The sequence below is a fragment of the Kickxella alabastrina genome, assembly GCF_025024165.1.
Source record: "Kickxella alabastrina strain RSA 675 chromosome Unknown BX661scaffold_11, whole genome shotgun sequence".
NCBI classification, from domain to species: domain Eukaryota; kingdom Fungi; phylum Kickxellomycota; class Kickxellomycetes; order Kickxellales; family Kickxellaceae; genus Kickxella; species Kickxella alabastrina.
In genome coordinates this window covers 430,990-455,680 of record NW_026251482.1, presented here as the reverse complement: position 1 = coordinate 455,680, position 24,691 = coordinate 430,990, and the positions used below count along the sequence as shown (strand labels likewise).

The following is a 24,691-nucleotide window of genomic DNA, read 5'->3' as shown; positions in this document are numbered from 1 at the left end:
TTTTGCAATGCTGCGTGTTTGTATATGCAAAGATCTCGGACTCAATTTTGCAAGACCCAATATAATGATGATCCGCCTGACAACCTGAATAAAATCATATTAGCGCATCGATGCCAGGTTCGAAGCAAACCGAGCAAGTGAGCGAGCGAGGACTGAGTTTCGCAAACGAGCGTTTTTTTATTACGTATTGTTAAACTGCAAAAACAAAAATATCCGAGTTCATGTTAAGGTGCACATTTATTATGCATTTATAACGTGCATCTGAATCCTCAAACCATCTTTCTCTTTTTCTCTTTTAAAATGTGATTTTCATAACAACCTTTTGCAAAAAAAAAAGCAATCGGCAGACAAGCAATTTGAGTGACACATACTAAAAGATCCTTTCATGTATCCGAATTGCATGCACATACGTCATTTCAAACAAGTTTTGTACTTGGTCGTATTGCACCGACCATATATAAAAAGCCAAAAAAGCAACATTTTTCACTTGCCTGCACTTGTCATAATATACTGGACATATGCGAGAGTGTGGGTGGTATATCCGGATTTTAAGATTGTATTTTACAAGCGCGGCGGACAATATAATGGATAGAAATAAGTGGCTGCCAGTTGTTTGCATTGATGGCGCTTGCCTTTGCAAGTGCGGAGATTGTGCGATGCTGGTAGTCACATGTGCACTGAGAAGTAGCAGCGGCAACAAATAGGAATTTAAATATTTCATGTAAAAGAGGAGAAAAATAAACTAAAAAAAAGCCTTGCATTAGTAACACCTTCATCATATGACGAGTAGCCGATGCAAATAAAAGTACAAAGCGCATTTGCAGTACACGAAAAAATTCTCCGACATTAGAACTGCAATAAAAAATAATAATAATGCACTACGCGACGCGAGCAAGGACCAAGTGTGCTGCTTTGCCAGAGCGAGCAGTGTGTGGTGCTCCAGTTGCAAGACAGGCGAAAAATAAAAAGATTCCCTCGATATTTTTTTTAAAAAAAAAAAAAAGCTGGTCCCCAGCTTCAATCAAAATTCAAATCGATTGGCTCAGTGGAACAGAAAATGGCCAAAAATAAAAAGTAATTCGAGCACGGGTTCAGCACAAACATAGATTTGAGAAATAAAAATGCGCGGCTTTTTCCCGGCGGTCGTATTCCCTATTCCCGCGCATTTATTTTTGAAAAGTAATTGTGGTCAAAATGTATAAAAGAGACCGTGTTTTTCTTTTTTTTTTTCCATTCTCCTCACTCGCCACTCCTATTTTACTTCCTTTTATCTTCGCATTCAACTGCATCCACACAGCGATTCCAACAACTATTAATAGTCCCATCTCTTCAAAGCTACCTTTTTGGCAAAGCAAAATCTGGCATTTGTTGTCGTCAAGCCAACACATAGTTTCCACAGCTGTTTCCACTTGACGCCCTCCTTCTCTCTATTTTTATTCTGTGTATATACTACACGCATCTTAGCTACGCCATTACTACTCCCTTATTATAATTATTGTATACAAGAGACGGGTGGGAAACAACATGCCCATCAGCGCCTCTCCCGTTGTCACCGCCTTTATCCGCTCATCTGCTGCAGCCTCTGGTCACAAGCTCTACCGGCCTCTCGCTGCAGCTCATGCTTACTCGACACGCCCCACTCTCATACAGCCCCGCTACGCGGCCGACTACACACCCGGGCAGCACCAGCAGTGCCATGCTCGGCGACCTCGACAGGTCTTATGAACTCGTCTCTGCAGCAGCACAAGGCCGCGGCAATGTCCTTGGCGGTCCGAGGGATCTCAACATCGCCGACTCCTCCGCGCACAGAAATAGAGGCTGCATCAGAAGCAGGGCGACCTCCCAACAGCACAGGCGACCAGCAGCGACTGCTGCAGCCCGATCCCGCACTGGCGCTGGATCAGCTGAGTATGGCCAAGCTGATAACAGTGTGGCTAGTATACCGCGCATGTGGCAACGCGCGGCTGGTGCAAGCGGCGCCAAGCATCCTCAAGCTGTTCGAGCGGCTGGGGCTGTCGTGGCTGAGCAACGCGGTTGTTAGGCGGACATTTTTGCATGGTTCTGCGCGGGCGAGTCCGAGCGTGAGATCGTGCACACGATGCGGCGGCTCAAGACTCGGGCATCGGGTCGATTCTTGATTTTTCGGCCGAGGCTGATCTCGAGGAGACCGCGGCGGCGGACGCAGAGGCTGCACGCGCACACGCTAACGTCAAGGCCGATGCATTCACCAAGGAGTACCTTCACGGGCTGCACATGGCGCGCAGGTGCCCGGGTCGTTCGCAGCAATCAAGGTGACGGGGCTGACGGACCCCGAGGTTCTCTACAGGCTGTCGATGCCATACGCGCGGCTGCGCGCGGCTTTCGACAAGGCGGCCAGCAACGGCGACGGCAGCGTAGGCTTTGCGCAGTTCCGCGACACCGTGTTGGCGGCGATGCCGGGCGGCAGGCACGTGGCGTCGCCAGCCAGCATCTTCGCAATGGTCGATGGCGACAACGATGGGCAGGTGACTGGGTGGACGTGCAGATGGCGCTGGGGATGGACAACCCGCTGGCGCGGCCGCTGTACCTGCGCTCATCGCCAGGCAGCGAGTATGGCGCGCTGGAGTCCGACGTCGACGACTACGAGCGGCTGCTGTCGCGCGCACGCGCCGTGTTCAGCATGCCAGCGACCGCGGCGTGCGCGTAATGGTCGATGCCGAGCACACATATTTCCAGCCGATGATTGACCACGTTGCGCTGGTGATGCAGCGCGAATTCAACGGGCCCAGTACAGGCTCAGCTGCTGGCGCCGCTGCTACTGCTCCTGCTTCTGGGAACGGTGGCACCCTGGTATACAACACCATACAGATGTACCGCTCGGATTCATTCCAGCGACTGGTCGATGACTACGCCAGGTCACAGCGCGAGGGCTGGCGCTATGCTGCCAAGCTTGTGCGCGGCGCGTATATGGAGCTAGAGCATGAGCGCGCGGCCAAGCTCGGGTACCCGTCGCCCATCAACCCAACGCTCGAGGCCACGCACGCGTGCTATGACCGCGGCGTGCGGCTGCTGATCGACCGCATTGCTGAGGCCCAGCGCTCGTTCACTGGTGATATGCCGCCGGCGCTGTTTATCGCGTCGCACAATAATGCGTCTATTGAGCGCGCCATGCAGCTGCTGCGCGAGCTGGATATTGACACGTCGGCGGAGCCCGTCATGTTTGGCCAGCTTCTGGGCATGCAGGATGCCACCAGCTACGCGCTGGCCAAGGCGCAGCTGCCCATTTACAAGTATGTGCCGTACGGCAGCCTCGAAGAGGTCATGCCCTATCTCATTCGCCGTGCTCAGGAAAACTCGGCTGTTGGGGCGTCCATCGCCAAGGAGGCTTCGTCTGTCATGGCTGAGATCCGCCGCCGAATGCTTGGCCGTGCGAAAACGCAACCGCAGACCGGGACCACTACTGCATCCGAGGCGGCAGCGAACAACAGCTCGTAAAATCTATTTTTGTTCCACAAATTACTCTGCATTTTTCCTTCCTTCCTTCTACCGTGCCACAAACATGAGCAGCACACTAGATTTTTTTCAATAAATGAAATAAAAAATTACAAATCGAGAAACAGAAAATATAACCCAATGCGGCGGAAAATGACCAAATTGGTAATTGTCTTATAAAATGTTCAAACTCCCTTTCCTCGTTTGGAAATTTCCAAATGCGATTGGACGGATCTGTGAGTGATAGCGCGCACGCCTAAAATCTGTTGCTTAGGAGTCACTCTAGTGGTAATCTCGGCTTTGATTTCCTCCATTATTTTCTTGCCGAATTGGGCTGGTCTGTGCTCAAAAAGAGCATTTGGGGCAGGAAGCTTATTTGTTTTAGGCAACTTGCAAAAATACTAACAGATTTCCTCAAAAAGGTGGTTTTCCGTGGGAATGTCTACTCCAGCGAGCTTAAAAGCTGCATCGCCTTCCTTACGACGATTGGCTCGTACAGAGACCGGCGGTAGCGGAGGTCCGACGGGATCCGTGCCTCGCCACAGCAGACGATTTCAATAAGCAACTCCCTAGCCTCGCAAATGTATCCGTCCTCAACCAGCGACCGGGCCTCGCCCAGCCTCCGTGCGCCACCGTCACCACTGCCGCTGCCGCTGCTGTCACAAGCACCTTCGTGTGAATAGCAATCTTTCGTATCGTCATCGACTTGCAGCCAGCGCAGCTGGTCGGCCAAAGCATCCATCCTCGTGGGATTAATAAACTTTGCCTGGCTAAGCTGGCCCACCATGTATTGCGCAGCGTGCAGGGGTCCGCATAATACTGCCTGTGTGCGGGCCAGTTGCCGCATAAACTCCGAGTTTTCGCGCTCCGTCAGAGAAGCTTGGCCGGCAGCCCCAGCCAGTTGGGGTGGAGGAGGGATAACCAGGCACCTGACTCATTGTGCATAAAGGCGCGGGAGGCGGTGAGATACCAGGAGGCGTGCAGTTTGGTCAAGTCGTGCTCGACAATGAGTGCGCGCACACGAACGAGGTTGCTGAATATTTCCGAAAAGTCTGTGTCATTCGAGAGCAGTAGCAGGAGATCCACGAGCATAATATGCCCAACCGCACGCATCTCGTGGTTCTCCATAGCCCTGGCCTTATCTATAAGCATGGAAATAGACCGATGTGCCCTAATCGCACCTCCCTCTGCGTCGCCATCACCCTCTCTATTGTCGCTGCCGCTGGCCTCGCTTTTCAAAGCATCCTGGAGCAAAAGTCGCGATTCCCAGCAAATAATATACAAAAGACACAGATGGTCCTGACAATCACGAGCCACATGCGTAGCCTCCACCAGCGCCTCCCTCGCCGCACCCACCATACCCAATTGCGCACGCATAGCGGCCAAGTGCAAAAGAGCATACTGGTATATTGTGTGGTTATCCTTGATCGTATTGTTGTCAAAGAATCGCCGCAGGGATTGCTCGCTCTCGTGGCTTTCCCCCATGCGAATGAGGTCCAAATATTGGAGATAGTGGATGCGCGAGTAGTCCGGGAGTAGCTCCAGCGCTTGTTTGATTTCCTTTTCATGTTTTCGGGTACCGGCGCGCAAACCTCTTGTTCAAGCAGTGTAACTAGAGATTCAACGTGCTCTTGCATCTCCATCAGCGAACAAACATCTGACATTGCTGTTGCTGCTGGTGGTGGTGGTTGCGGTGGTCCGGGCAAATACCAATACCATTTTCTGACATTCCGCAAAGAACTGCGTCGTTTGGTGAAACTCCATCTGGTCAAAGGCCAATGTGCATCTACGAATGAATATGCCAAGTATACTTTCCGAATCCAACAACATATCCTCCCCATTAGCTCCTCTCTCCTTTCCACTGCCGCCGCGCAACCGATCCTCGCCCGCATCCACCGCAAGCGTCTCACCCTGTCAAAAATCGAATGCAAAGAGTCCAGGGTTTGCAATTCCGACAGTTCCTCGCAAATCACCGATAATAATGTGCTGTCTTCGCCGCCCTGTTGCCATTTACCAGTGGGATTGTGATTTTTTGTAGGCTGCTGCGCAGATCGTCCACTTGGAGGTGTCAGTCCAGGTTGGTTCGTAGAGTTGGTTAATGAGGAATTCGCCGAGATCATGAGTGTGTTGGGTCCCCACTCGTAGTGCCGGGAGTATTGCTCGATGCATAGGAGTATTATCAGTTTGGTGGCGCTCAGGTAGCCGCTCCCGTTGCTTGAATTCATATCAAATAAATGATTGTTTTGGCTATTGAGAATTTAAATGATGAATTGAGGTTTTTATATTGATACAGTTCACATCACCAGCGTAACGCACATTGGGAACAGGGGAAAGGTCTGCCCTGATAATACTAGGCATGAATTAGTTGTCGGGTTATGGTACAGACAAACACGTCTTTTGGTGCCTCGCAATTTTATGCCTGAATAAACAATGGGTAAAATGAATATATTAAAATTTTTGAATTGAAAGATTATTGTAATATGTTGAAAATAACCTTGCTGATTTTTTTAAAAACAACGGGCAGCGCGTGAAAATAACGCAGCGTCTAGAACATTTTAAATTCCAACATAAGTAAATTAAAATATGTTTTAAACTAACAATCATATTGTTTAAGGGATAATACTCTTTGCCATCCTGATAACGGATTTCGCTATTTTACTGCTGGAATCTGTTGTAGCTTGAATACCCGTTGCCGCTAATTTGAAACTTGTCTTTGAATTTTACTACCTGCTTTTGCCACCTCTGAACGCTTGTTGTTGCCAGCTGAACGCTTGTCCTTGCAATTGTATTGCTTGCGTCTGTTGCAGCTTCAATGACGACGGTTGCACCTTTAATTCCCGGACTGGTCACAGCTCGAATACCTGTTGCTACACGTTTACCACCATTTTTTGCTGCCCTGTACCCTGCTTTTGTCGTTTTGGCAACAGGTTTAGTGACGTTAGGAGACATAGTTTTTGCTTTGTCCAGCATAAAAAACAAAAATAGTAAATATTGATAAATGTACAAGCCAGTATTGTGAATCGTATTTTTTTGGCTAGCTAAATGTGGTGGATGTACTAAAATGCATCAAAAAAATTAAAGTGTGCGATAATTAATAAGCTAATAAAAAATCAAAGAGCCAGGAAAGCAAATAATGTGCACAATATGCAAGCACCCTTTCTTTGTGAACATTTATTTTCGGGGGTTCAAACTTTTTCAATCAATGGTCTGCCAGCATCTGACATGACAAATTGTTGCGCGTAAATTAAATTTAAAAAAAGTCGAATAGACGTGACAAAACTAGTCCCGTTCCCTTGTGAAAAAGCGATCCAATCCGGCCAGCATGCGCAGACATCTCGCCACCAGCCAACTCTTGAAGATATTTGTTGTATAAAGCCTTGCGAATCTTGTATTTAACAGTGGCAAAGAGAAAGGCCAGGATACAGAACAGCAAGCACAACAGCGTATTTCGCACTATTGCCACACTGGTTTCAAGTATACCAGCGCATTCCATATACTCTCAAGTTCTTGTTGAGCGGGTAATGCTTTAAGCGCATTCGGTTGACGTACTGAGGGAAACGCATGTCCACTCAGGGGGGGGGGGTGTTGACAGTGCTGGCTTGGAGTGCAACTCTGTGAGATGCAGCAAGACCATGATCAGGTCGAGCAGCTTGTCAAAATTGGGAGTGGTATGTTTGATATTCAGCTCGCGAAGGCCAATGAAGCAGAAAAGTTCTGCAAAATTAGCCAAAAAAAGGTTGGGCTTGATAGGAATCTCCATATGAAACCTATTCAGGCTCGGAGAAATACTGTGAAGAAGCTGGAAGAAATTGGCCGCCAAGTTCACTGGATTATTACCAAAGATATTGGTGTGGATGATTTCCACGTAATGAAAGCTTCCAGCTTTCTGCTGCCATTTGCACAACAGCGCTTGAGTGCATCGAGCACAATCAAGTTCAACCTAATGTTAACGCGCCCGAGTGTATCGACATTGGCAACAGACAAACTTGGCTCGCAATCCGGCTGCAGGCGCCAATGCACAGATAGTAATGGCTCAGGAACACAATTCCATTGGGAAAAGCAGGCAAAGGCCCAGCCTCAGAATATCCTTCAACGTGCAGCCTGCGCAAGCATGGGTACGACGGCAGATTGCCGCGTGCATCCACAACCATCCCAGCCAAATCAAACTCATTTATCAAATAAATCGCCACGTCCTCCAGCGTCAACGCCTTATACTGAACGAGTTGAAAAAAAACGACTCCTGTTCGTCATCCAACTTTAAACAGACGTATGTCAGATACCGTTGTTACCAGAAACAAGGGCGCTCGGGATACCAGTGTCCTTACTGCGGAATCCCACACCCTCAATTCCCTTGAGGCGTCAGCATCTTGCGACCAAGCACATCTAAAAGCAGCTCATGTCGGCAAGCCCAACTCTATCATCGCCAAAGTTGTGCAAATGCATGTGTTTGGCAAACTGAAGCGCACATGTTCAGATTTGACACCGTCCTTGATCCCAACATAATCAAAACTGGCTCGACAATTTGGACATTCAGGTAAACAGCTCCTGGAGATAATTCTTGCTGAGATGTTAATAACCAGCAGCCACTGGTTATTTCCTTCATGTCTATGTCCCAGTAGGCTTTTTGGCAAATCAGCAAAAACGGAGCTACATTTTTCCCGAGTCGGAAGAATAATCGACCTTCAGGTGGCGGAAGTCGTAATATTCACTCTGGGTGTATTAGGCAATATCCCGAATTACGTAAAGCGGTAAAGTCTGAAAGGTGAGTGTTTGGCAGACATTGTAAGATGCATTCAAACGAAATTATGTGAAATTGAGTTTAAAAATAAATAAATGAAGAAAAAGTATGTTTCGTTGTGAAAACCATTTTTTAAATAGCGAAATAAATACCAAAGCGGGGCTTCGCCCACAACCAAAAGCACATGATTAGTCAAAGCATGTGATCAATGGCAAATCAAGAATGTATATTTGCCAACATTCACTTATGCTGTTTCCGTGTGAGGTTTTCTGTACGAAATTGCAGGCATAGTTGGCGCCGCGGATTATATGAAATTAAAATGGGCTTAGGATATATAATAAATTTAGTCAACAAGAAAACACTATAAAAATTAACGAGCTTATGGCGGCTTTATTGTCCAAGCCGCACGCGACTCGACTTGGCCGTGAAAGTTTCCCTTGATCGATCACCAGGAACTGGCGAAAGTGAATCGGGCTTTGTAACAATGCTTCGTATTTGGCACGTCCAGTCACGCAACAAAACTTTTGAGCTGATGCTTTTAGCACTTGTAATTAATTCAAAAATAAACCATATAATAAGTTATTTTCAATAACTTTATTACATATACCGGAGTGACAAAGTGACTTGATCCAGCTTGCATGCGCGGACAACTCTAAGAATTTTTTTTAAAAAAAAATCTTAGACTTGCTTTATATTTTGTTGTAGTGCAGTATGCAAAATACATGTCGCGTGCGACCTACTACATTTGAAGGAAAAGTGGTTTACAGCCTACATGCAGGGGTACTTGATAAAAATGAATAGCCTCTTGCTCGAAAAACAAAAATTTAAATTCAATGTCCACATAGAACAGCACCGCCGCAACAACAATCATTCTGCAGTCGTTAGAAAAAAGCAGCTTTCAATGTGTACTTGATATCGTTCCATATCATCCCAGCACACATCGCATCTCCTATACTTGCTGACAGTTTAAAAATATACGCGCTCACATGAGCATGTGATCTGGCGCACTCAAATCCCATCTCGGAGTAGAGCAAAATAGAAAGCGCAAAAAAGTATCACGTGTAGTTCAAGCTTCCGGTTTTGTTAAAGCAAGGCGTGCTTTTCACGAAATTTTACGTATGCTTTTATTCTTTTTTGTTGCACCTTTGTGGGCTTATTTTGCTGCCCCGATTCATTGTCTTATTCGCAAACTTCGTAACCTCCTTTTGGAATAAAGCAAAAATAAAAAACTTTAATATACACTACTCAATTTTCAATTTAAACGAAAGCCCGTTCTCGCATTATTTTTAAACCTTCTGTTTTGTACTTTTAAACTCAATTTTAATTTCAATATTTTTATACTCTTATTTTTCAATTAGTAACAGCTTTACGTTTCTCTCTACGTTCCTCGTGGCTAGTTCGCAGCTTCACTTAGACACTCACTAAAAGCATTTTCCTTCTCATATTTCTGTATTTCATTTTTCTGTACTTTTTTATTTATTACACACAGAGAGCGCATTTCACAATCTATAGCTCGCAATTTGACGTTTCATTCTTGTTTTCTCATTTCTTCATACATTCCGTTTAACGCCTGTCTCACGACCACTAAAGGACTCCCCCCGTTGGCTTTGCGCATCGATTAACACATCACCCAACATTCTGAGACGAAACCTGCCACAGATACACAATAGAGCAAGCGAGCAAAATACCATTCAGATCGTCATCAAACTACCTTGGAGGCGGGAGAAGAGCAAGCTATTCTTATTCATTCTTTTTATTCAAGCCCGCAGCTCTCTATTGCCGCTACCATTGCGCAAGGAGCAGTTGTGCTGTTGGATTGTTGAACAATGACACAACGGCCATATTTCTGGACCCGCCATGGAAACGCGCGTTCGGACAACAGGCAGCAGGGTAAAAATATGAGCAGCAGCAGCGGCGGCGACACAGCAGAGGCGGATGGCAAGGAGGAAAGTGGGATGGCTCAGGATGTCGGCCAGAGCGATCACCATGCACAGCACATGTTCTCCGGCTCGCGTGCATATGCTGCGGCTACACACCTGCAGACCAAGTTGCCGCCAAATTCTGGCTCGCCGTCGTCGGCTATTGGAGCCGGCAGAGCCGGACGTGCCTCCTCCTTCTCGTCCTCGCATTCTTCATTGTCGCCATCACCTTCAATCAACCTTACGCCGGTTCACTACGCAACATGATGCAGTGTAATCATCGATCCACGCTGTCAACGTCACCCGGAAACAGGACATCGGCAGAGATTGCCGGGAGTAGTGGCGGAAGGGTCCGCGGCGGTGGCGGTGGCGGCGTCTGAATGTCAGCACCATGCCGGCCAATATTAGACGCTCGGACGATGCCAGGCTTCATACGGAACTGGCACCCATGCCACAGCAGCAGCCTCCGCTGTTGCCGCCACGCTACGGGGCCACAACCGCGGCTGCTCGTGCGGGAATCGCAGATGAGTCATCGCCGCTTGGTGACCAACACTTTTCCAATCAGCAGAAGCAGCAGACATTGAGCAGGACACGGCGCAACACAGATACGTCATCGTTGTCATCGTCGCCCTTGGGCCAGCAGCCGGCCGCAGCTGCAGCTACAGGTTCAGCCGCAGCCGCAGCCGGCCAAAATACTAGAGATGCGCGCTGCGAGCAGATTGTGCAAAATTTTTACTCAAAGACCGCGCAGGTAATTGCGCACTTGCGCGGCGGCCGCACCTCAGTCCGCTTTCTGGACACCAGCAGCCGGTTTGGCCACGGCTTGGAGCTGGAGGGCGCGAGCGCGATTTCACCTCGGCTCATGGCAGCAGGCGGCAGCAATTCGGCTATGGACCTGTCCAGTGCAAGCAGCTCGGTCGTAGACGTGGGCAGTGGCGGCCGGCGGAGCAACAAGTGGTTCAACTTGGACTTCGAGGATATTGGCGAGGTCAAGGAGGAGGCAAAGTTCTGGCGCCACGCAGCAGTCAACTCGCACCTGCCATTGCACGCGCCGCAGCCGCCATCCATGCTCATCGAGGTCTGTCTCGACATCTCTGGGATTGCTGTTGGCGACGAGCTGCAGGTAACCGACATATTTGGGCGCCCGTGGAACGTGGACCTCGAAATGGGCGTGTCGGACAACAGCAGCGGCATGGGGCTGCCGCCAGCGCCAATGCCGTTTGCAGGCAGCCACGGCGACAGCAGCGCGCAGCGGCGGGCGTCAGCCATTGTCCTGGAAGTCTGGCGCCTTGACCTGAACACTGCGCAAGTGCCGGCGCCTGTGCCCGATCTCCCGCGTGTCTACAAGCAGGCGATTGTGTTTTTTCGCAGCCTCTACTCGTTTGCCAGCTCCTGCCGTGCGTGGCCTTGGGCCAACAGCTTCAGCAGCAGCAGCAGCAGCAGCAGACAAATAGCACAACTTGGGTATTTTCTGCACATTCCGTCATTCAATTACGCCTCGCAATGGCTTTATTGATTTGGACGCCAGTCTCACGGGCACGGAAAAATTCCTCGAGTCACACGCCTTTGAACCTGTGCCCACTCCCATGGGGACATTTGTGATGAGCGTGCAGTATCGTCGCGAGTGTCTTTTTTCTCGCATGCCGCACGCAAACGCCCCCTTGCAGGGCAGCTTCAACGCCATTGGCCTATCGATGACTCCTACTTTACGCCCACGCTCAGCTCTCGCAGCGGCTCGAACTTTTCATTGTCGCGCCAAATGCAGCAGCACAACCCCACGGGCTGCACCCACAGAGGCAGCACCATCAGCGAGCGCAGCCGAGCTTGGCGCAACAGACACTGCCGGAGGCGCAGGGCTTTGGTACTTCGCTGGGCAGCGACCGCGGTTTGACAATACCGTCGGTCAATCCCTTCCGCGCTCGGCCAGTGAGTCTCGGGGACTCCTCTTCGCTGTCGGGCTACATCAGGGGCGACGGCACCTCCTCTCGGCGCATAGCCAGCAAACGTCGGCGGAATTGGGTAATTAAGTAGATTACACTCGACTGGCGCAGACGCGGGCGGTAAGTTGTCGTCGAGCAAAACCTCGTTGCGCCGCATTTCGCTCGGTGCGCGCAGCCACGGTGCCCCCGTCACTGGCAGTGCCTCTGCCTCTGCCTCTGCCTCTGCAATCCCGGGGGCAGTGCCGGCGGTGCCGCATCAGAGCCCGTTACAGGAACTTTGTTGTATGGCACTGGCGGCAATGGCGGAAGCAACATTGCGAGCTCCCGCCCACGCAGCTTTGATCAGAAGGGCGCAAGCATTGGCAGCGGCACAGTTGACTCTGGATCTATGCTGCACCGGAGCGCCATGCTGCGTCGGTTTGGCGACTCCTTGTCGCCCGGCGAGCACCAACACCAGCACCGGCACACGACGCTCCAGGCTATGTTTCCGCTCAAAGTCGCCGACAGGGAGCATAGGGTCGGTGACCGGGCGCTCCAGCCTAGTTTCGCGCCATTCAAGTCGCCGTCTCTATCCGAGTCGCCAAACCAAAGGTTAGGCGGCATTTTTTCTGGTATCAACGATATGGCGGATATTGGTTCGGGAAGCGGCAGCCGTGGGCGCGGATACACGCTCGGCTATGAGTCTGGAATGTCGCAGAGCCCCAGCCAGCAGCATTCAGTCGGCGGAATGCACCAGCTGATGACCAAGCTGTCCGACTCGCCGTCCTCACTGGGAAGCAATGGGAGCAGTGGGCATAGCCGGGGTCTCTCGAGCTCTTTTGGGAACAGGCGCGTCAGCATGTCGCGGCGTCGCCCGTCGATTCTGGCTGCGCCGTTGTCGGCCGGCGACCATTCTCGCGGTGAGTCGCAGGGGCTGATGCGTCGCCACACCATAGTCGAGGACCAGGCGTGGGCTGACGACCAGGACGACCAGGACATTGATGCGTTTATCCGTATGGTTGACACAAAGCAGCCGTGCGCGTCTACAGCCGCAAGGACGGGCATCAAGCAGACAGAGCAGCGCTCCTGGCACAACTAGCTGTTCAGGCGCCCGACGGCAACTGGACTGCCCTTGTCAGCAGGCATAGCGGGTTTGGCAGGCTCTCCTCGTGGCAGGCACGACGTATTCGGGTCGCCGCCGCTCGTGCAGGCACGAGTGCGCGGGTCCCGACGCAAGGATATCCGGGCAACAACGAGTCCCTCGGGATGTACCACGGGCTGGTGAACGATTTCAACGGGCTTTCGCAGGACATGCAGAACAGTGTGATCACGACGTCTGCTCCCGCAGACGAAATGGCTGGTGGCGGCTTGGCAAGCGGGCACTTAGGGTCGCCCTTTCGGCGGCAGCAAGCAATGCCCAATCCGCTCAGAAGCAGCGATAGAGCCGGTAGTGCGTCCAGTCGTCCTGCCAGCTTATCGTCGGTCGTCACACTGCCCATGGCGGGCGCCGCTGCAGGCAACAGGAGCAGGCAGGACTTGGGTAACAGTCCGTCCCTGAGCGCTCTGGCCGACCAAAAACAGAACGTGTCCGTGCATGATGGCCGGAGCATTGATATGCTTCACCAGGCTTTCAACAACATGGCTATCGGCTCTAAGCGCGAGACCGACCACAATTACGACCGCCTCTTGGCTCCCGTGTTCAGACGGCGAGCTCTTCTGCAATTACGCGGTCGCACATCCGTAGCGCGGCTCCAGGATTGGACTCTGAGAGCGAGCGGCCGCTGCCACATCCTGTATCCATTCCGCACTCGCCGGCGAATGCCCCTAGATTCGGTGTTAGACAGCCGCAGCAGCCGCAGCAGCGCAACATTTGTTGCGTAGAGACGACGGCGATCTGGATTTCGGCATTGACGACGACTCCGATGTTGCTGCCTTCATTGCGTGGGCGGTAGCGGCGTATCGAATGCGCGTGGCAGGTCACAGCCAGCTCTGCACGCTTCGGAGCTGGGTCCGGCAATGGAGTCCAGAGTGTATACGCCGCAGCCACCGCTCGCGCGCAACCGGCTGGCCAGCAAGAAAACATGCGATTTAGCCCAGATATGGGTGGCGTTCTTTCTAGCCGCAGCGACTTTGTCTCGAGTAACCACCAGCTCGGCACGCTTCTGAGCATGGCTGACGAAGCGGCGGGCAGCTCCAGGTCGACGCCGCATTCGACTCCATCGACGCCGTCGCAGAAGTATCCGGCAACGGTCGTGGATTTGGTTCAGGCCACCAGCAATGAGGGCAGACATGGCAACGGGCAGCGGACGCCGCGCTTTAGGGGTCAGCAGCAGCGGCCGTCTGATCCCCTGCGCTCGAACTTTCCGCCCTTGTCATTTATCGTGCCGCGCGGTCGTGTTGAGCAGATCGTGGGAGACTTGTCGGCCGCTTCATCGGTCGCTAGCGTTGGCAGGATGCGTGATACGTCCGCGGCGTCCTTGGTGGCAGATGCACTGATGAGGATGAGAACGATGATGAGGATGATCTGATGTTCCAGATGGAGACATCTTCGACGCGCTGAGTTGCTGGCACAGGCGCGAGAGAAAGAGTCAGAGACAGAGATGCGCGGGCAATCTTTTTTTGTACGGATATGGAAGAAGTTCCGCCAGTGCTTACACTTTAGCAATGAGTTTGAGCTGTTTTTTTTAGTTGCCACGCCTTTTCTTTTCTTTTTCATTCTTTTTATTTTGGGTTTGGCCTTTTTTGGCTCTTTTTCACTTTACATTCTGGGTGGCCGATAAAAAATCTGATAGCAAATTTTTTTATTGTATTTTACATAAATTCAAAAAACAATACTTTTTTACTGAATATACACCACACCCTTTGTTTATTTCATCATGCGCGCGGTTTTGCAAAAGGTGCTCCAGGCGAGCGTTACTGTCAGTGACAAAGTGGTGGGCAAGATCGGTCCAGGCGTCTGCGTTCTCATCGGCATCAGCCACGAGGACACCCGCGATGACCTAGAATACATGGCAAAAAAGATCCTCAGCATGCGCGTTTTTGAGGACCAGAGCGGGGCCATGTGGAAAAAGAACGTCAAAGATCTCGGACTTCAAATACTCTGTGTCTCTCAGTTCACACTCTACGGAAAGACCACCAAGGGATCGAAACCTGATTTCCATGAGGCAATGAAGTCGTCCGAGTCCAGACAGTTCTTTGACGATTTCGTTAAGCGGCTAGGTGAGCTGTATGACCGGGAGAAGATTGAGACGGGGAGTTTGGCGCTATGATGCAGGTGGCCCTGGTTAACGATGGGCCGGTGACACTGCAGCTGGACTCGAGGAAGTTTTCGTATGAAGCCGCAAAGCCTGACCAAAAGCTGAATGCCATTGCTGCTGCCAAAGAGCAGAGGCGCCAGGGATTTGCCGGCGCATCCAGTACATCCACCGCGTCTGCCACGCCTGTTGACACGGTCAAGGAGACCGAAAATTAGATTAATTTCACTTTTAATTTTTTTTACGAGTTTGCAATAAACAAAAAATTGCAAAGAACCACAGCAACGCAAGATAAATAAATTACCCTGACTTTTTATTTGTATTTTTTAATTCAAAATTTAAATTCTAAAATAAAATAGTTCCAGTTGAACATTATCTTCCCCCAGTTCACTTCTTTCCAGACTTCTTGATACCGCCCGTGGCCAAGGGACCCTTGCCCATGGCCTTCTCCTTGAGCTGCTTCATCTTCTGAGCCTCCTCTTTCTGCTTCATCTGGAAAGCCTTGTCTCCTCATCGAGCTCGCCGCTCTGCGACTTGGGCTTCTTCAGGGGCTTCTTCTTTCCTCCGTCACGGCCGGACATTATGTATTAATATGTAGTAATAAAAAAGAAAGAGTGTTTGTTTAAATTTATCGAATTGAAACAAAAAACAAAACAGAAAGAAGAGAAGGAATATTGAAATTCGAGGACGCAAAAAAAAGGGAGGGGAGTGGGGGAGATCGTATGAGGCTTTAATAATTATAATCAACCAATCCAAAGTTGATATCAAGGGTTAAAAAAAGTATACACACTTGTTACATGCACCAGGCAATTTCCATTGTTCAGTCGGTCTTGATATCACTTAAACGAATGTCGTCGACGCGAGACTCTGCGGCAAAAGCAAGCGATCATATTCCAAAAGATCCGCCTCAGCAGCACCGTTGCGCACAAGCAGCTCGCGCATCCTCGAAGCGACATTGATGGCATCCTCGATCTGATCCGCCGCCTGACGCCTTGTAAATGCAGTATAATTGGGCGCGCCAAATTCGGGAGCCTCTGGGCCGTTAATCCGATTGGTACCCAAGTTGCTCTCATCAAGAAATGGTTTCGGCGACGGAGTCCGCCCCGACTGCGGAACAGTTTACCAGTAACCGTGGCCAAAATAGACTTGGCATATGTCAGGTAACGCGGCCAGGGCACCAGGTTCCACAGGATATGCAGCAAAATAGTGTCCAGCATGGCGGTGCACAGGATATCAATGAAGGTGTACGCATGGTATAGAGGCATGCCAGCGGAGGATCCCGGAACCATGCCCTGGATACCGACAGTCAGGAGATTAAAAACAAAAACACCATGCTATCCCAGTACGACCACCCAGGCTCAGTCAACGCGAAGATGATAGATCCCAGTAGCCAGCTGCAGATCTTGAGCATAACGCCAACAACAAAGAGCACGGCAAAGTAGCGCAGTCTCTGGTCTTGCAAAAACTCACATGTCTCTGCAGGGACTCAATGCGCGTCCGCATGGCTGTCTCCATCCCCTTATCACTGCGCACGTCGCGCCGGATCGCGCGGTAGCTCGAACGCAGCTGGTTTTCGCTTTCGGCCAGCCGGCGCAGGGGCTTCTCGTCAAATCTCTGGACGCAGCCGACGCCGAAACACCAGAAGAACACAAACATGATAAGCACGCCGATGGGAAGCCAGAAGAAGACAAATACTTTACTGTTGACCGTCTGGATATTCAACACGGTGGAGCCTGTGGTGATAAGCATGACCCAGGCGTTGAAGCAGCTGTTGTAGGGATGCCAGAAGTTAATGTCCTCGACGTCGTCAAAAATCATGGACCCGAAGCCCGTCCAGATCGCCACCACGTTGGCCAGTCCAATGGCAGCCTGCATAGGAAGACCCCCATATCCGTGCCGCGCTTGTTAAAGCTGGGCGTGGTGGCATAGTCCGCAAGCAACAGGAGCGCTTGCAGGAAGGCAAAGAAGCCGCCGATATAGATGCACGGATACTCAGGGGTGATCCAGACATTCCTGCCATTGATTGGTTGCGCTGATACAGGGCGCCGACGAGAATGCACACCATGCCCAGGAGCGAGTTAATGAGGAGCTGCAGAAACAATGCTATTCTTAGACTAAAAAACTTGCGGAAATAATCGCCCTGGCGAAGAGCAATAGTCAATGCGCTAATGAATGCCAGTCCCGTGGCAATGGCATCACCAACGACGTACCCAGTTTCCTTCCACAGCCTGTAGCCATTATACCCGGGCCCGGACATGATCCAGTTGGCCTCGACAGAGGTCAATACAAAGAGCACGTGATGGCATAAGAATGGCAGCGACACTCGGCAGGATGCGGGTTTTGTGGTGCTGTCTATCAGTGCTGCTGCAGAATTGCCACCAGGGTCCGAATTTTAGCAAATAAGGGTGCGGCTTTTCGGTTTCGAGGACTACGGAAGGTGGGATTCCGAGGCTCGATGCTATTCTGGAGCTGCCCGTGCTCGATATCCCGATGGAAGTGTCTGTTGCCCGTCTCTGCGGCTGCACCTGGGGAGCCAACGGTAAATCATCTGCATAATGTGGCTCCGGCATCTTGTATTCTGGCTCGGCGCGAAGCGTCTCCATCTTTAGTGAAGAAATAGCGCGTGTATGAGGGTGGTATTAAAGTGGTATTATGTTTGTTTGTCGAAAGAAAAAAGAGTGTGAGGGAGCTATACAGGGGATATGAGCTTGTTCTAACAAGCAAAAAAGAGTGTATTTACGAGATAATTTTTGCAGCAGTAGACACTTTGTATTTTTTTGTGCTCAGGCAGTAAAAATAAGTAAAGAAAATAGCACGAAAAAACAGTTACGAATTAGTCTCGGTTTACACAGAATAACAGAGATCAATCTGCCTATGATATGATAGCCGTGATGCTGCTGGCTGCGGGCTGAAGGTGAGATGAGGGTTGTGTGTGAGAAGGGATATGTGCTGTAACTCTTGTATTATTATTAAAAGTCTATAAAAGATGTGGGAACATAGAGGTTTTTTTAAACAAGCAAGTAACTGGATATATTCGTAAGCAAAATAGGAATAGTGGAGGGGCAGGTGGATTGTATTCTAAATATTTATTAGGAAAAGAATAATACGAAGAAAGAGGGAAGGAAGAATGGCACCTTTCAGATTATTCAGCAAGGGGATTTAAGAAAGGGGGTGGCAATTTTTCTACATATTTGTTAATTTTTTATGTCAACAAAGTCTGAAGTTCAAAAACAAAAAACCGACAACAAATAGACAAAAATTCAAGTTCACAAAAGCACTTGTTAAAATAAGACCAAAAACAGGCATTAAAGTCTGGGCCCCGATCGCTGAATGTTTCCTTATTCCCGATTAAGAAACAAGAAAGTACGCACAGAATTGAGGATCGACAGTTTTAGAATGGAGTGCAAAAAAATGGAAATGTCATTTTTCCACGCCTCCACAGCCTCCACTCGACGCCTCCACTCCAGGGTTTAGCGTCTATAACAAATTATATCCCATGCAGTCTCTAGAAAATAGCCGAAAATATAGGGATTTGGGCCAAGTGAAATGGGAGTTTAATTTTTGTCTGATTGCTGTCTTTTAAAAAATATCTTGAATGATCAAACTAAAAATTAAAAAACTATTGTGGCTTTACTGGGGTTCTAGGCCCATTGTCAGACCGGTTAAAGAAGCCGAGTTTTAGCCAATCGCTTATTTTCAGCCTCTATGATCCAGGCAACAGCCTCCTCAACATGCTCTGCGACTTTTGTAGCAGGATTGGTGGCGTCGTTGGTTCCAGGCGCGCCGTCAAAGACGCCTGTACGCACCAGTACAGACTGCCACCCGGCGCCATTTGCGCCAGCAATATCAGCAGCAGGGTTGTCGCCAATAGCATAGATGCGGCGCCGGCCACGCATGAGCTCCACATCTACGATAGGAAGGGCCTCCAGGGCCATTCGGTCAAGCAGGCGCTCAGCATACGCGTACTGAACGCGGTAGGGCTTTCCGAACAGAGTGTGATCCAGTGGGGGAGCTTCGCCCTTTGTCAGGGCGTGCCACATTGCGCGCAAACAAACATGGTAGGCGCCCTGGCCGAAGCGCGGCAGCGGGTATTCGTTGCTGAAAATAAGGTCTGAGTTGGACATATACAGCGGAATAACCTGGCGGTTGACAAAAGGCTCACCAACGGTAGCGTTCTGCGACCGCAGAACATCTGTGACAACCTGCAGATCACGGCCAAAATCAAACGAATCGTGGAACACAAGCACTGCATTAAACGGGTGCTTCGAATAATCACGACCAAGTGGCTGTGACAAGCTCTCTTCCTTTGGCGGGCTCATGAACGGCCATATGGAGGGCCGCCAAGCGACCAAATCATCCGGCGTGCTGACGTTCTCGAACCCATATGAGCGCGCAATGTCTGCGCACCGGTGCTGCACTCCGCCGACCACCAACACATGTTTCTGGGCGTACTCTTGCGCCAAGGCGCGCATGGGCGAGTGCGCCAGGATCACTTGATCAGGGCTAATCTCTATGCCCATGCGCTGCGAAATATCGGCCGCCTTGTCTGCCTCCGTTACGCCGCCGCCGTTGGTTAGGAGAACAAAGGGGATACGTGTGCCATGGGGGTTGTTGCCGTTGAGCATGGAGAGCGCGCGCCGGCCCTCTTCCAGGCTGCGCTTGCCCTTGATCAGCACCCCGTCGATGTCGAATGCCACGGCGGTCTCCAGCTGCCAATTGTTGGGGCTGGGGCTGCATTTGGTGTAGGGTGATTTGTTTGAGTGTTGGTGCAGCAGAACCGGCGATGCTCGGGTGTTCAGGTATCGCCGCCAATGGTGTTGCTGCTGTTGGAAGTTGTTCTGCTGTATGTGGGCCAGCGGAGCCACGGGCAAAAGGCGTTTTAGCATGAATCGTTTCACACTGTGCCTGCAGAAAGTTTGTATTTGTTAAAAAATGTGGATCGGGTGCGACAAATAAAAGGAAAAAATTGAAAATAGTAGAGAAAGGATATCAGCTGGAGCGGTTTGCCAGCTGCTGCCATTAAGGGCTGGAATCGTTGTTTCTTTATCATCACTCCCAGTTGTGACTGACTTGATTTGCATTTGGGCGCCTGTGCGGTCATGAGGTCATTGGGTCCGGTATACCGGATATGTCGATCGCGCTCCAGCCGCAAAAAAAAGAGCTTTCGAGTCTTGTGTGTCGTCATACGCAGCAAAGCCGAGCAAGCATCTACATGTGACTGGAGAAATCAATAGTTTTCACTTTTCACATGCTGGAGTTTAAAAAATATATAATGGCACAAGGACACTTTTCGTGCTCACATGCTTAACGTTTAATGAATCAAAAGGCGAAACAACAAAAATACAAGCAAATGTTTGCCTCATCTTCTTTCCATTCGAGCTAACTCTTTATTATCTGTATTTTCTGTATTATTATCACACAACTACACCTCCAACCACAGCTCAATCAACCATCTCTCATTTTTGTATTTATCTCCATGCCGGCCGTAAACTCCAAGCACGCAACGGCCGCAGGCCTACCAGTGCGGTCGCTGGGCAGCGCGGCACTGCTATCGTTGTTCGTGGTCATATACAGCTACACGCAGCACCGAAAGACAGCTGAAAAGGCTAAGAAGAGCATGCTCAACATAGCGGCGGCCCTGAGCTACGGAAACCTGCGCATCCCAGGCTACGGCTCGGGGCAGCGGTGGACAGAGAGTGATGAGCGCGAGCGGCGATTCGACAAGGACGCAGCCCACTTTCCAGCATCGCTTATTGGCAAGAAACAACAGTCAGCATCGGCATCAGCATCAGCATCGGCCGAGGAAGCGGGTGGGCGCAAACAGCAGTCAGGCAAACTGGACCGGGCGTTCTTCGAGCAGCTGCGAGCGCTGCGGCGCATCATCATCCCGTCGGTGGCCAGCAAGGAAATGGCAATCATAGCGTTGCATGCGTTGTTCTTAGTGCTACGCACGTGGCTGAGCGTGGTGGTGGCCGAGCTGGACGGCAAGATCGTCAAGCATCTGGTGCGCGGGCAGGGCGGCGGTTCCTGGCCGGACTGTTGTCGTGGTTTGCCATTGCAATTCCGGCGACGTACACAAACAGCATGATCCGCTTCCTCGAGGCTAAGCTGGCGCTGGCGTTCCGCACGCGGCTGACCCACTACGTCCACGATCTGTACCTCAGTGACGCGCTGACGTACTACAAGCTGACGATGGACTCGCGAATTGCCAATGCGGACCAGTTTGTCACGGCGGACATTGCGCGGTTTAGCAGTAAGCTGGCGTCCTTCCTTTCCAACTTGGGCAAGCCCACGCTAGATACTATTATATTCAATGTGCAGCTGGTGCGCGGTGTTGGCTTGCGCGGCACCGCCGGCATGTTTGCCATGTATATGGCCACTGCTAGCCTGCTGCGTGCGTGGACGCCAGCCTTTGGCGCAATGGCTGCGACACAGGCCACACTGGAGGGCGAATTTCGCGCCAACCACTCGCGCGTCATCACCAACGCTGAGGAAATTGCGTTCTACCGCGGTGAGCAGCGCGAGGCCGAGCAGCTGGACACAAGCCTTGGCGCGCTTCTGGCCCATGCGCGCGATGTTGCCTGTCGCAAGATCTCGCACGTGGTGTTGGAGGACATGATCATCAAGTACACTTGGTCGGCCTTTGGCTACCTGGTCTGCGCGCTCCCATTTTTCCTTCAGCCGGCGCTGGGTGGCAAAAGCGGTGGCAGTGGCGACGGCGGCCAGCGTACGCAGAGCTTTGTCACCAACAAGCGCATCCTGGTCAACCTGTCAGATGCTGGCGGCCGCATGATGTACTCGATCAAGGAGGTCATGGAGCTGACAGGGTACACAAGCCGTGTGTACTCGCTGGTCAGCACGCTGCACGCGCTGCGCAAGGATGAGTACGAGCGGCCGGCTGCGGGCGCTGGCCATCCCGAGTTCTCGCTCAGCAACCTGCAGGGCGCCGTGTACGAGGACATTGATGGCGTGCGCTTCACTAACGTGCCGATTGTCGCGCCCAGCCTGGATCCCAGCATGGGCGGCGAGCTGTTGGTGCGGCCGCTGACATGGGAGGCCAAACGCGGCGAGCACTGGATGGTGGCGGGACCCAACGGTGTAGGAAAGACGTCGGTGCTACGCGTGCTCAGCGGGCTGTGGCCGGTTTTTGCGGGCGTGGTCGAGCGGCCCGAGCCGGCCGAAATCATCTACATTCCGCAGCGGCCGTATCTGTCGCTTGGCAGTCTGCGCGACCAGGTGTTTATCCCCACACATATGCTCAGATGCAGGCGCTGGGTCGAACCGACGAGGAACTCATGGAGGTGCTCGAGGCCGTGCACCTGGCGTACCTCCCCGGCCGCGAGGGCGGCTTTTCGGCGCGTAAGGAGTGGAAGGATGTTCTGAGCGGCGGCGAGAAGCAGCGCATTAACTTGGCTCGTGTGTTCTACCATTTGCCCCGTTTTGCTGTTCTTGACGAGTGCACAAGCGCAGTAAGCGCTGATGTGGAGGGCCTGATGTACGAGCATGCTAAGCGCCTGGGCATCACGCTGATCACCATATCGCATAGGCCGACGCTGTACAAGTACCACACTTTTTTGCTCCGGTTGGGCGGCACTAGTGAGGCAGCGGGTGCCAGCGAGGCAGCGAGTGCCAGCGGTCAAAGCGATAATATTGACGAGGATGAGAGGAAGGAGAAGGAGAGAAGCAGCCGGGCGCCCACTGTGTCAACAGAGGCCTGGGAGAGCGACATGGACGAGTTTGGTCCTGGCTCCGACTTTATCTCCAGCGGTGTCGTCTGGGATGTCATTCGGCTGGGCACTGCCGAAACTTCAGCGCCATCCGCCAATGTCTCGCCATCCATGTCGTCACCATCGCTGATGCCGACACGCCTGTGCCCATGCCGCATGCTGCTGCTGGTGGTAAGGGTGGTGGCATGCCGACACGGGCGACGATCTCAACTGTGGATATCGTGCGCGAGGGATCTGTCGCTGCAATCAGGGCCGAGATCGAGCAGCTGCGCGTGTGTTGACTGCCAAGAAGACTCAAGAAGCCGATCTGCATCACCGATTGTCGCAGGTTCAGCGAGAGCTTGCAACTGTTGTATTGTGAAGTAATTTCGAACATGCCCTTTTGTTTTCTTTTTTCGATATTCAAAAAATGAAGGGACAATTAACCAATAATGACAGTAATTTTCACTTTATTACTACGGAAAATGTTTGCGGCAAAACCACCTTTTTTGCTTGATATTGGATCTGTTGCATATCATCGTTGTGCTTGATTTTTTTGAAGTGAAAAATGAAGAAAAGTTGCGTTTTAATTTGCATGATGGAATTACATTATAAGAAAAGAATAAGGCTACAAATATACTTCAAACGGACATACTTCTCCCAGATAAAGTGTTTAGAAACTAGTGGCAATAGACCACTATGGTTGCCGATATTATTCAGTCCGCTGCTTCTTTTGAAGAAAAGAAGCAGGGCAGATTGATTCTTGCGCACACTCTTGGGCTTGGCTTGGGCTTGGTGCTTGGGCTTGAGCGTCGCTGTAGACTCGGGTTCAGCCGACTCTGACGATTCCCTTTTGTGCAAGAAACGGGAAGGATGATTGCCTATAAGCAGGGCATTAATAATAATGCGAAAGTTTAGCACTGCAGCTGTGTCACAACTCCACTTTCATCTGGCTAATGGTACTTTTTCGCAATTCTTGATCTTGGTTCCGCCGGCCCTAAAGGTTTGCAGGCAGTCTTCTATTGTGCACTGGAGCAAGCCGTGTCATAAAATTTGGCGAGGTTTTTCTATCGCTGGAATTGTATTAATGCCTGTTGCAGCCACCTGCTGCTGCTGCTGTTAGCAGTATCGCCAGAACCGTTCAAGACTGGAAATACTTTAGCCTTGATCCTCTCAGCCTTGATCCTTTTATGTGTGTTTGTGGATGAGTCAAGTAATACGATTATTGCAACATCATCGGTACGAATGATCCCTCCAAAATTGCATGGTTTTTTGACATCTTGGGTATCGAGCGAGAATGGCCAACAATATATATCACAAAATAGGAACCAAATTTTCTCTGGCGACTTGACTAAAAGCTCCCTCATAGGCCGAATCTTGGGGACCTTGATATCCAGGCAAAGACCATCCTTGTGTAGTGCTCTGAGTTGGCTCATTGTGATGGACAAAATACACCATGCAATAATAGTCTTGTCATTGTCGTAAACCCTGGGTACAATAGACGTCCTCATCGGAAAAGGGAAATCGTCCGCACACCTTTGTTGAGATTTAAAAATCGAAAAATCTCAACGAAAGCCCCAATGTGGTTCACTGTATTGGCCACAGAGTCATACTGGAGTCCCTTGTTGCCGAAACTGTAGCCCTCGTGGTAGGTGCTAAAAACCCTCTCAATTGGGTGCTCCAT

At 50.9% G+C, this 24,691-nt stretch overlaps 10 protein-coding genes across 10 annotated transcripts; 4 read left to right on the top strand and 6 right to left on the bottom strand.

Annotated features, from left to right (window-relative positions):
• Positions 1–326: 326 nt before the first annotated feature.
• Positions 327–943, bottom strand: BX661DRAFT_18445 (uncharacterized protein). Its single transcript, XM_051536509.1, has one exon. It carries the CDS (start codon positions 719–721, stop codon positions 371–373), a length of 351 nt encoding a protein of 116 aa, XP_051391735.1. The 5' UTR covers positions 722–943; the 3' UTR covers positions 327–370.
• Positions 944–1,227: 284 nt separating this feature from the next.
• BX661DRAFT_182634 (FAD-linked oxidoreductase-like protein) lies at positions 1,228–3,576 on the top strand. Its single transcript, XM_051536028.1, is given in 6 exon segments — positions 1,228–1,585; positions 1,651–2,058; positions 2,114–2,272; positions 2,284–2,504; positions 2,525–2,652; positions 2,667–3,576. 6 exon segments carry the CDS (start codon positions 1,525–1,527, stop codon positions 3,472–3,474), a joined length of 1,785 nt encoding a protein of 594 aa, XP_051391734.1. The 5' UTR covers positions 1,228–1,524; the 3' UTR covers positions 3,475–3,576.
• BX661DRAFT_182632 (anaphase-promoting complex subunit 5-domain-containing protein) lies at positions 3,577–5,769 on the bottom strand. Its single transcript, XM_051536027.1, has 5 exons — positions 5,382–5,769; positions 5,283–5,352; positions 5,052–5,137; positions 4,401–5,031; positions 3,577–4,350 (listed from the first exon to the last, which is right to left on the bottom strand). Exons 1-5 carry the CDS (start codon positions 5,694–5,696, stop codon positions 3,914–3,916), a joined length of 1,539 nt encoding a protein of 512 aa, XP_051391733.1. The 5' UTR covers positions 5,697–5,769; the 3' UTR covers positions 3,577–3,913.
• A 144-nt stretch (positions 5,770–5,913) lies between these two features.
• Positions 5,914–6,589, bottom strand: BX661DRAFT_182631 (uncharacterized protein). The gene is made up of 2 exons (XM_051536026.1): positions 6,212–6,589; positions 5,914–6,177 (listed from the first exon to the last, which is right to left on the bottom strand). Exons 1-2 carry the CDS (start codon positions 6,439–6,441, stop codon positions 6,081–6,083), a joined length of 327 nt encoding a protein of 108 aa, XP_051391732.1. The 5' UTR covers positions 6,442–6,589; the 3' UTR covers positions 5,914–6,080.
• Positions 6,590–6,675: 86 nt separating this feature from the next.
• Positions 6,676–8,315, top strand: BX661DRAFT_182630 (uncharacterized protein). Its single transcript, XM_051536025.1, is given in 3 exon segments — positions 6,676–7,336; positions 7,354–7,416; positions 7,452–8,315. 3 exon segments carry the CDS (start codon positions 7,091–7,093, stop codon positions 7,824–7,826), a joined length of 684 nt encoding a protein of 227 aa, XP_051391731.1. The 5' UTR covers positions 6,676–7,090; the 3' UTR covers positions 7,827–8,315.
• A 2,114-nt stretch (positions 8,316–10,429) lies between these two features.
• Positions 10,430–11,737, top strand: BX661DRAFT_18401 (autophagy-related protein 13-domain-containing protein). The gene has a single exon (XM_051536375.1). It carries the CDS (start codon positions 10,520–10,522, stop codon positions 11,642–11,644), a length of 1,125 nt encoding a protein of 374 aa, XP_051391730.1. The 5' UTR covers positions 10,430–10,519; the 3' UTR covers positions 11,645–11,737.
• Positions 11,738–14,781: 3,044 nt separating this feature from the next.
• BX661DRAFT_182627 (D-Tyr tRNAtyr deacylase-like domain-containing protein) lies at positions 14,782–15,577 on the top strand. Its single transcript, XM_051536024.1, has 2 exons — positions 14,782–15,266; positions 15,296–15,577. Exons 1-2 carry the CDS (start codon positions 14,924–14,926, stop codon positions 15,517–15,519), a joined length of 567 nt encoding a protein of 188 aa, XP_051391729.1. The 5' UTR covers positions 14,782–14,923; the 3' UTR covers positions 15,520–15,577.
• A 111-nt stretch (positions 15,578–15,688) lies between these two features.
• On the bottom strand, positions 15,689–17,176 carry BX661DRAFT_171091 (uncharacterized protein; the record flags this gene model as incomplete). The annotated part of the gene is made up of 3 exons (XM_051533674.1): positions 15,689–15,793; positions 16,360–16,593; positions 16,772–17,176. The coding sequence occupies 3 exons, from the start codon at positions 17,174–17,176 to the stop codon at positions 15,689–15,691; spliced, it is 744 nt and encodes a 247-aa protein (XP_051391728.1).
• Positions 17,177–18,864: 1,688 nt separating this feature from the next.
• BX661DRAFT_182623 (HAD-like domain-containing protein) lies at positions 18,865–20,482 on the bottom strand. The gene has a single exon (XM_051536023.1). The coding sequence runs from the start codon at positions 20,185–20,187 to the stop codon at positions 18,964–18,966; it is 1,224 nt and encodes a 407-aa protein (XP_051391727.1). The 5' UTR covers positions 20,188–20,482; the 3' UTR covers positions 18,865–18,963.
• A 3,470-nt stretch (positions 20,483–23,952) lies between these two features.
• Positions 23,953–24,691, bottom strand: BX661DRAFT_198441 (uncharacterized protein; the record flags this gene model as incomplete). Its single annotated transcript, XM_051538226.1, has 3 exons — positions 23,953–24,004; positions 24,355–24,416; positions 24,578–24,691. 3 exons carry the CDS (start codon positions 24,689–24,691, stop codon positions 23,953–23,955), a joined length of 228 nt encoding a protein of 75 aa, XP_051391726.1.

Bases quoted from the DNA above. Each gene is read 5' to 3' on its own strand.
- BX661DRAFT_18445 (XM_051536509.1), bottom strand. From the start codon at position 721: ATGAAATATTTAAATTCCTATTTGTTGCCGCTGCTACTTCTCAGTGCA.
- BX661DRAFT_182634 (XM_051536028.1), top strand. From the start codon at position 1,525: ATGCCCATCAGCGCCTCTCCCGTTGTCACCGCCTTTATCCGCTCATCT. The intron at 1,586-1,650 runs GTCACAAGCTCT...ACTCTCATACAG, and splicing joins CTCATCTGCTGCAGCCTCTG to CCCCGCTACGCGGCCGACTA. The intron at 2,059-2,113 runs GTTCTGCGCGGG...CGGCGGCTCAAG, and splicing joins TAGGCGGACATTTTTGCATG to ACTCGGGCATCGGGTCGATT.
- BX661DRAFT_182632 (XM_051536027.1), bottom strand. From the start codon at position 5,696: ATGAATTCAAGCAACGGGAGCGGCTACCTGAGCGCCACCAAACTGATA. The intron at 5,353-5,381 runs GTGAGACGCTTG...GATGCGGGCGAG, and splicing joins TGCATTCGATTTTTGACAGG to GATCGGTTGCGCGGCGGCAG. The intron at 5,138-5,282 runs GTATACTTGGCA...CAGCAGCAACAG, and splicing joins TATGTTGTTGGATTCGGAAA to CAATGTCAGATGTTTGTTCG.
- BX661DRAFT_182631 (XM_051536026.1), bottom strand. From the start codon at position 6,441: ATGCTGGACAAAGCAAAAACTATGTCTCCTAACGTCACTAAACCTGTT. The intron at 6,178-6,211 runs GTGGCAAAAGCA...TTCAAAGACAAG, and splicing joins GCAACAACAAGCGTTCAGAG to TTTCAAATTAGCGGCAACGG.
- BX661DRAFT_182630 (XM_051536025.1), top strand. From the start codon at position 7,091: ATGCAGCAAGACCATGATCAGGTCGAGCAGCTTGTCAAAATTGGGAGT. The intron at 7,417-7,451 runs GTTAACGCGCCC...CATTGGCAACAG, and splicing joins ACAATCAAGTTCAACCTAAT to ACAAACTTGGCTCGCAATCC.
- BX661DRAFT_18401 (XM_051536375.1), top strand. From the start codon at position 10,520: ATGCCGGCCAATATTAGACGCTCGGACGATGCCAGGCTTCATACGGAA.
- BX661DRAFT_182627 (XM_051536024.1), top strand. From the start codon at position 14,924: ATGCGCGCGGTTTTGCAAAAGGTGCTCCAGGCGAGCGTTACTGTCAGT. The intron at 15,267-15,295 runs GTGAGCTGTATG...GAGAAGATTGAG, and splicing joins CGATTTCGTTAAGCGGCTAG to ACGGGGAGTTTGGCGCTATG.
- BX661DRAFT_182623 (XM_051536023.1), bottom strand. From the start codon at position 20,187: ATGCTAAAACGCCTTTTGCCCGTGGCTCCGCTGGCCCACATACAGCAG.